We start from the raw sequence: 9,004 nt of genomic DNA, 5'->3' as shown, positions 1-9,004 counted from the left end.
CTCGAGACGAACTTCAGCTCTCTGAGACACGTCGAGAGGTTCTCTTTTACCGCCCAAACGATGTCGAGGGGCATTAATTCTACGGCACGAGAGAGAAACGTCACGATATCCTGAAATAATTTTACCCGTTCAAAGTATTAGAACGAAAAGTGTTTAATAGACTACAGGCCCATGTTGAAAAAGTTATGGGTCATTTGAACCACCAGGTGACCTATCTGGAACAATATAAGAGCATAAAATAATAAGATTTAGCACTATGCCGTCACTTGTAAACTGTCCAACTGAGTGCAGGTGAGAATTCGTAAGTACAGGTAGAGTGTACTCAACATTTTGGTCACATATTTTTGTGCGGCATTTTTACCACCGATAGATCCATTAAAAATAATAAGAAAACGCGCAGTGCCCTTAAAAAAATGGTGCGCCAGAAAGTCGGATTTTTATTATATTTTCCGACAATTACCGGGGTAAATTTGGTCATTTGATTTTGTACGGCATCTGTGTCATACTATTTCAATACTGCTTCTAATCCATTATTCCGCAACGTCGTACAAAAATCATGCGAAAAGGGGAAAAAATAGACGGTTGCAATCCCCTCTCTTTCCGTAGCCCAGGGGGTGATTTGAAAAAGTACGGCTTCGGTTTCAAAACATTATCTAACACTCAAAAGTATTATTAAAAGTAATGCCGTCAAAAAATTATTGTTCCTTGAATGTATATCAATAATCATCTTAATTTTATCGTATCCTTGATTTATAGAGCTGTAAAATTATTTGATCCTGTACGGGAACTTTTCTTTTAACATGATATTGTAAAGTACAATTGTTAGATAGTATTGCCGTTCAAAAGAAACCGTTCTAAAAAAATTATAGAGAAATGCAAAAACTGAAATTTCGCAAATTATTGCAAAAGTTTAAATATCATAGATTAATGAAATATAGCAGTTTTCTACATTTTATCCCTTGTTTTAAATTGTATTAACATAGATAAATTAGGAAAAAATGATGCCGTACATATTTATGCAGACCATAACTTTTAGAGTGATGAAAGTGAGTGACGCTACAATTTTAAGGGTACTTTATGGCCATCTGATACAGTACGGCATTAACATATTTTTTTGAAGAGAACAATTGATAATATGATAAAATCACAATGACGTCTAACTGAACTGAAACGGTGTGTATATTATGTCCAAGAATCGAAACTGTTAATCCCAGTATCAATAGTTTTATATACTTTTTGGTTTAATATATACTTGACAAACATTTTATCCGGTTATCAATAGAATCACCTGGCAAATTACAAATAAAACACTCACGTTCTTGCTCTTTTTCTTGAACATTTCTTTCACTTTCACTAGAGTTTTCATTCTCCACGAGGTCAGACATGATCGGAGTGCTCACAATACGTAAACAACAGCTGTTTTCAATCACCGCGTCGACTTCACTTCGGAAAGTGAACAGTACAAACATACTAATCGAACTATGTGTGAGCGTACGCCATCACCTTGTACGGCGTTGCGGATTAGATTGCGTAATGAATTAGAAGCAGTATTGAAATAGTATGACACAGATGCCGTACAAAATCAAATGACCATATTTACCCCGGTAATTGTCGGAAAATAAAATAAAAATCCGACTTTGTGGCGCACCATTTTTTTACGGCACTGCGCGTTTTCTTATTATTTTTAATGGATCTATCGGTGGTAAGAATGCCACACAAAAACATGTGACCAAAATATTGTCACTCTACCTGTACTATCTTTACATTTACATATTTATCTTGAATTCTCACCTGCACTCAGTTGGACAGCTTACAAGTGACGGCATAGTACTGAATCATATTATTTTATACTCTTATATCGTTTTAGATAGGTCACCTGGTGGTTCAAATGACCCATAACTGTTTCAACATGGGCCTGTAGTCTATAAGGCTTTATAACAAAATTATTTTTAAGCAAAACAGAAAATATAAAAATGTCCGTAAATACGTTCCGTTCCATAAAGTATCGTATTTAGACATAGTATTGGACATAGTTTAATAATTTTGACCGAGGACGCAATGATTTTAATTTGAATTTAGTTTCCTATGTGAATGCACTGAATCTAAATTAACATTTTCTAGTAGAGGCATTTTCTTGTTAGACTTGTCTTTACCACAAATAGTGCATTATTAATGTGAAAGTCAGTTAAATCTTTTTGGAAAATTCATCCTGGAAACATCACTACATTTTTAAATTAATAATTATTATTAATAATTCAGTGCTTTTATAAAAATAGTTCGACCAGTTTTTGGGAATGATGCCATTCGTATTTTCTTCCTTGACAGATCGTTGGAAGCATTCTATTTATTTATTCATTTAATTACATATTCTATATGAAATTTATTAAAATTATAATATTCTGCGAGATAGAATGTTTAGCATTCCACAAAATGAGATTAAAAAAAGACACCTACCTCGAATTTGAATTCGAGCAACGGCTCGGCGTTCTGGGCGATAAAAACGAACGCTTCGTTCAATAGACAGCAGTCGTGGAACGCCTCCGCGTCGAAATCCGAAATCTTCTTCAATATGGCGAAGTCATTTTTTACGCAAGCTTTGCGGCTCAGATCCGAAGTCTCAAAAGCGTATTTGAGTTCGTTGACGGCGCCCAATACGTGGACCGGTTCGCTCTCGTCGTCGATCGCTTCAAAAATGACATCCACAACATAAGAGGGCTCGTCGAGAGCTCGCCCGGCGGCCCCGGCGAGGCGCAGAGCCGCCCCGTACAGAGGGCGCGGCGCCCGCACGCTCGGCGGCCGCGGCAGGCGGAGCAGCGCCCCCAGCGCGCCCCGCACGAGCGCGGTCCGCAGCTGCGGCGCGAACAGCGGCGCCCTGTCGGCCAGCAGCGCCGCGGCGGCGCCCAGCGCGCGCGGGCCGGCGCGCGGCGCGGCGCGCGCGGCGCCCGCCAGGTGGCGCTGGCACGCCTCGCTGTCCTCCCGAGCCGCTTCGAGCAGCGCCTCCAGCGGCTCCAGGCCCCCGTGCGCGTCGGCGGCTGGACGTGGCGAATTTCATTTTAAAGATGTTATATATATAAGTAAAGGAAATTATACTTTAAGCATTGAGACGACTATTGTAGTTGGAAATTCGATATGAACGATTTGTGTTCACTCTGCGTCATTTAAGTACCGTCAGTTCAGACAAAATATTATTCAGAAAAGCCTGCACCTATTGCATACCGCGCCACGACACGCGATGTGGACTTATATGATTGAGCCATTCAACAAATATAACAGGAAACAAAAAAGGATTTAATATGTTTTCTTATCGATAGTTTTTTTGTGGGGCGTCGATTGCATTGTCGATACTGTAGTATAAGTATAAAATAAAATTTAAAAATTTTTTTCTTTATCTTATTTACTTTTTTACGTTCCGAGGGGGGAGGGGTAACAGTCAATCTAAGTATTTATTGACAAACGCGAACGAAGTCACGGGTACAGCTTACATTAAAGTTACTGAAGTAACTAGTAATACAATTTCTGGAGTATAAACGCTGTCTGGCTCGGGGGCATCGTGCGCCCGCTGCACCGACACTTGTTATATCTCCTAACATTTTGATATCTACGATTTGATCGTATGCCATTTATTTTTACGTTAATTGGCACGCTTAAAACTAAGCGAAACATGATAAATAGCTATAATTATTGACATATTGTTGTACAACGCTTTTAGAAAATAATTAGTAGTAAATTGAAATGCCATTTTTTGGAATAGATCATGTACTCACGTGCGGGGTGAGCGCGCAGGGCGCGGGCGAGCGCGGCGGCGGCGCGCGGGCGCCGCGCCAGCGCGCGCAGCAGCGGCCGCAGCGCCGCCCGCGTCTCGCTGTTGCTGCACCGCGCTATGAACTGCGGACCCGCCACGTGGGCATGCGTTTACATTTACACGCTTAGTCGTGCTGCTTTATTGTAAAAAGCGATCAAATATTACGATTATACTATAACGATACCGAAGTTCGGATTATACTACAAAAAAACGTTATCCATATTTCATTGACTAATAGACTTATTGACGCATTGAATGCTTGAAGGGCGTTGATCGAAAGTGAACCGAAGCTGTAAATAACGTAAGTGAAAATTGAATAGGCCATACGTGCAATATGTCGGCGAGGCAGTCCCGGTGCAGGTGCGGCGCCAGGTCGGCGAGCGGCGCCGCGCGCGCCAGCCAGCCCAGCAGGCTGGCCGGCAGCGCTGGCAGCGCCGCGCCCGCCGCGCCCGCCGCCACTGCACAAGCGACATTACTTCGTTACCGGCAACATACAAATGATGCAAACTCATTTACGCCATCGATGCTAACACGAACAAGAGACTAGACTGGGCGAAATATTCTATGAAATGAATTTAAGTAATCTTATTGAACAACAACAAAATGTAACGGCGTTCACCTCTGGTCCGCAGCCAGTCTGCGAGCGCGGCGCGCACCTCCGCGCCCCCCGCGCCCCCCGCGCCCCCCGCGCCCCACACGCACAGCGCCACGGCACGCGACATGTCCAACTATTAGAACAAAAACACAGGGAGAGTAAAGGGAATTATTTTACTTGTTATAAATTGACTAAATATATTTTAACTGAAAGCGACCCGCGGTTTCACCCGTGCAAGTTTGTATCCCGTAGGAATATCGGGATAAAAATTTGCCGATGTGTTATTCTAGTTGTCCAGCTATCTACGAACTAAAGTTCATTGCAATCGGTTTAGTGGATTTTGTGTGAGAGTAACAAACATCCATACTAACATCCATACAAACATCCATACATACATCCATTCATACATACATCCTTCCATAATTACTTAAAAACTTTCGCGTTTATAATATTTAGTATTTCAATGTTCTTAATGATGCTTCTTTTTTTTTATTTTTTGTTATCAGTTAGATGACAGAGGTCCATTAACATTTGTAAATCATATGTAAATTAACGCTAGCAACCGCTATTATGCAGTAACGGGGTAGGTACCTCACGCGTAAATACGATTATGAGCCGCTCCAAAAGAACCGGCGACAGCTTACCTTTAGGCCGTTGCGCGTGACCGTCAGCAGCGGCGACAGCCGCGCGTAGCGCACGCCTTCTTCGTCGCCAGACGCGCAGGCGTCGCAACTGTCGCAACTGTCGCAACTGTCGCAACTGTCGCAACTGTCGCAACTCTCGCAGCGGTCGCCGAAACCAATATCGTTTTCCTCGATTAATGCGCTGTACCTTCCTACCGATTTATTCCACTAACATATCATTCCACGAATTAAACAAATTAATTACTTAGATAAGACTACGATTTTAAATTTAACCCCCATATTGATTATGTATGTTCTACTACACATAATTTGAAAAAAAAAACTAATCATAACAAAATTTTTTTAACAGCAGCTGGTGCCTGCGACTTCATTTGCGTGAACTTTGAACCGGAACAACCGGAAAATCTCATTATTGTTAATTTCAAATAAGATATTGCGGTACTCTTTAATGTGTATTCTTTGAAAGTTAGGTCCATTTTAAACGAAATCCCGCAGTAGAATCCAAGAGTACACATATTGCAAATAACGTTTTAAATAAATATCTTGATAAACTATTTTTAGGCGGTTTTCCTTTAGCAGTTTTATTAATATATAAAGACGAATATTTCTGATACGTACCCGAAATAGTTCCCGAGATTAGCGCGTACAAACAATTTTTTTTCTTGGTTCTTGCATTGACACTTTTTTAAAACCCCCTTTTATTTTATTTATATATTTAATGTACAGCCAGCTTTTTTATTGTTTTATTATATGTAATAGAAATTATTATAATATCCAACGACTAGCATGCAGTATACAAAAGAATAAACAGTGTAACAGTAAGTCAGAGTATTTCAGACCTATGAACAGCAGCAGGTCCCTGCGCAGGGCGCGCTCCGCCCGCGCCGCACCGCGCCCCGCCCCGCGCCCCTCCCCGCGCCCCGCCCCGCGCCCCTCCCCGCGCCCCGCTCCGCGCCCCGCCCCGCCGCGCGCGCGCCGCCGCGCCGCCCGCACCACCTGCGCGGCGCACACCGTTACCGTTACAAAATCGGAGCCTTCCCATATGGTGCACCGAAAAGTACTTTAACGAGAGATTAACATACCTCCATCGTTCACTTAATTTATTGCAGAAACGGGCGATACATTTATATATGCCATAAAATGAAGAGATTCTTCGATAATTTAAACCTGTCACCTGCCGCAACAGCTTCTCGTCCACGTCGGCGGACCGGCGCGTCACCGCCTTCACCGTCTCCAGACAGGCGCTCAACAGCGACGCTCCCGCTCGCTCGTCGCTCAGTATTATCTGGTCGTTTAACATTTATAATGAAAAATTGTCGAGTGAAGTCATTAATTAGTAGTAAATCCAATGGTGGCGAAAGCGGACGACTGACCTGCGCGGCGCGCAGCGCGTGGGCGGCGAGCGCGGCGCGCGGCGCGGCGCCGGCGCCGCACAGCGCCTCGCAGCAGCGCCACTGCACCGCCGCGTCGCGCAGCGCCTCGATGCGCACGCTCTGCGTGACAAACCGACCGTGAGCCGCTCACGAGATACAGGAGCGGTTAATAAAGACGTTTATTATAGAACATTTCCATTAAAAAAGCCTAACTTTAGGAACTTAAATATGCAATATGCTGTAATTAGGCCTGCCACTCTCACTGTGATTACGTCGATTTTCCGTGGGTGAATTATGCCTTATTGACGGTGGAGGTGTTAGTGCTCAAACTATTACCGTATGATTATGTAATAAAATATATCAATACAATAATTTTTCAGTCAAAAAATAATATTAAACATTATTTATCAATGCACATAAAATCGTTACCACATTACTACATAGTAATTAAAAATTAATTCAGCGGTGGCTCAGTGGTAAGGTACAAAAAATAAATTGATTTTTTAATTTATCTGCACACGATCCACATCATGACTCTTCGAACATCTGAAGTGTATATTTTGTGAGATACAAGAACAGTCGTTGGTGCAGAAGAAATATGCGAGTTGTTTTCGGAATATTTTCAGTCAGTCTATGAATTACTGCCATCTCCCATAACATCTCAATCACAAAATAACTCATCGTATTATCAGATTGTTTTAATTCAATCAGTTATATGTGCGTGTGGTGAATGCGAGGTACAGGCGGCTTTGAAACAGCTTGACCCAAATAAAGGATACGGATAAATAGACGGCATACCGAACGTTTTTCTGAAAAACTGTGCGAATAGTTTGTCTGGACCTTTGTGCGAATTATACAACAAATCTTCAAAAGATGGCATTTTTCCATTGCACTGGAAAAGGGCGCGGTTGGCGCCAATACTCAAAAATGGCGATAAAAACGTATCGAATTACCGGCCCGTTTCTATTCTTCCGGCACCTGGCAAAGTTTTAGAATCGCTGGTTCAACAGAAAATTGTATGTTAAACATAAACTGCACCCAGAGTAAAATGATTTTTATATAAGAAATCTATTACCACAATTTTAGTTAGTTTTATTGAGGTTGTTGCCAGTGCGATTGATGATATTGATGACGATGACTAAAATCCGTGTAAATACGTGGACTTCCACGTGTTTATACGGAATTTAATAAAGCGTTCGATTTAATCGATCATATTTTATTACTACAAAAGTATTATGACCTGGCTTTTTATGTGGGTCCTTGAATCGGTGGTGCGAATCATACCGTAAACGAACTCAACTAGTCAAAATTCGCGGATACACATCACGAGCAAATGTGATGCCTACGGGCGTGCCTTAGGGATCCCATCTGGATCCCCTTTTTATCCTATTTGTAAACCATCTTGCCAATAGTCTAAATGTAAAATGTACGCAGACGATTTAAAATTGTATATGAGAATTCAATGCGAAGGCGATAAAAATATTCTACAAAAAGAAAATGACCATGTCGAAAATTGGTGTTCTTGGAATAGAATGATATTAAATGAAAAAAGATGTTATTGTATTAATTTTACAAAAAAGAAGACCATCGTCCTCTAGCGAATCTTTTAAAACGTAGCCATCTTGAAGAAGTACACAGTATTAGAGATTTAGGAGTCATAGTAGACAGTTCACTCAGTCTTACAGATCATATGAATCTAATAATAAGTAAATCTTCCAGTCTTTCCGGTTTCATTTCTAGGCAGATAAAATCTTTTAAAGATCCATTCGTTGTGATTCCCATTTACAGCTGCATTGTCAATAGCGTTTTAGAGTACAATAGTTGCGTTTGGTCTCCAAGCTATGTTGTACATTCAAATAGATTGGAAAGAATTCAGAAACAATTTTTATATAAATTGTCTTACATTAACACAAATTGCAAAACGTTGGTGTCGTTGGAACAAAGATTGTCTTTTTACAAAATGAGACCTTTGAGTATTCGTCGTAAGGGTCTTGATGTATTATTTCTGTTCACTGATACTTGGTTTTGTGGACTGTCCTGAACTCATTCAACAAGAAGTTCCACGTCTTAGTGGCAAAAAGGAAGTGCTTTAAATTATCATGTTGTCGGACAAATGTCGGTCGAAATTCTCCTTTGCACAGATCCTGTTCATGCTTTAACAAGTTACAATATAATGGGTTTAACTTTTATATTTTCTCAGGTTCTCTAATCTCGGCTAGAACTAAAATTTACTCTGCGTTGCTCGAAGATTTGAGTGTTATCTAATTGAAATTAATTTAAAACTGAAAATTTATTATCTTTAGTATAAGTAGTTACACTATGCATGATGTTCACTAATATAGGAATTCACATCGCAATGTAATACGGCTTAGATTTATTTGTGTCAAAGCCAATTTGTGAACCGAATAAATAAATAAAGAGAAATAAGAAAACAAGTGAGATTAATGGTGTGGCGGTTTTGTTGACGCTTTTGAATTTCAAGAAGATACGAATTCACCTACGATACGAATTTACCTACACTCCTCTCTCAACACTATCTCCTTCCCGGCTTTCACCTGATCCGTAATGATCGTATTTGCAAAGGTGGGGG

The 9,004-nt window shown here is 41.0% G+C and overlaps 1 protein-coding gene across 1 annotated transcript in view; it reads right to left on the bottom strand.

Annotated features, from left to right (window-relative positions):
- Nucleotides 1–161: 161 nt before the first annotated feature.
- LOC119831960 overlaps nucleotides 162–9,004 on the bottom strand; it is a 15,516-nt gene continuing 6,673 nt past the window's right edge. Inside the window, exons 11-19 of the mRNA XM_038355530.1 lie at nucleotides 6,415–6,534; nucleotides 6,216–6,326; nucleotides 5,881–6,037; nucleotides 5,042–5,232; nucleotides 4,422–4,530; nucleotides 4,130–4,260; nucleotides 3,765–3,885; nucleotides 2,455–3,032; nucleotides 162–215 (exon numbers count right to left, since the gene is read on the bottom strand). Coding sequence (XP_038211458.1) covers nucleotides 162–215; nucleotides 2,455–3,032; nucleotides 3,765–3,885; nucleotides 4,130–4,260; nucleotides 4,422–4,530; nucleotides 5,042–5,232; nucleotides 5,881–6,037; nucleotides 6,216–6,326; nucleotides 6,415–6,534 — 1,572 coding nt within the window. The remainder of the gene's footprint in view (nucleotides 216–2,454; nucleotides 3,033–3,764; nucleotides 3,886–4,129; nucleotides 4,261–4,421; nucleotides 4,531–5,041; nucleotides 5,233–5,880; nucleotides 6,038–6,215; nucleotides 6,327–6,414; nucleotides 6,535–9,004) is intronic.

The sequence above is a fragment of the Zerene cesonia genome, chromosome 14, assembly GCF_012273895.1.
Source record: "Zerene cesonia ecotype Mississippi chromosome 14, Zerene_cesonia_1.1, whole genome shotgun sequence".
NCBI lineage: Eukaryota > Metazoa > Arthropoda > Insecta > Lepidoptera > Pieridae > Zerene > Zerene cesonia.
The sequence above is the reverse complement of the archived record's forward strand: the minus strand, read 5'-3'. Positions and strand labels throughout refer to the sequence as shown.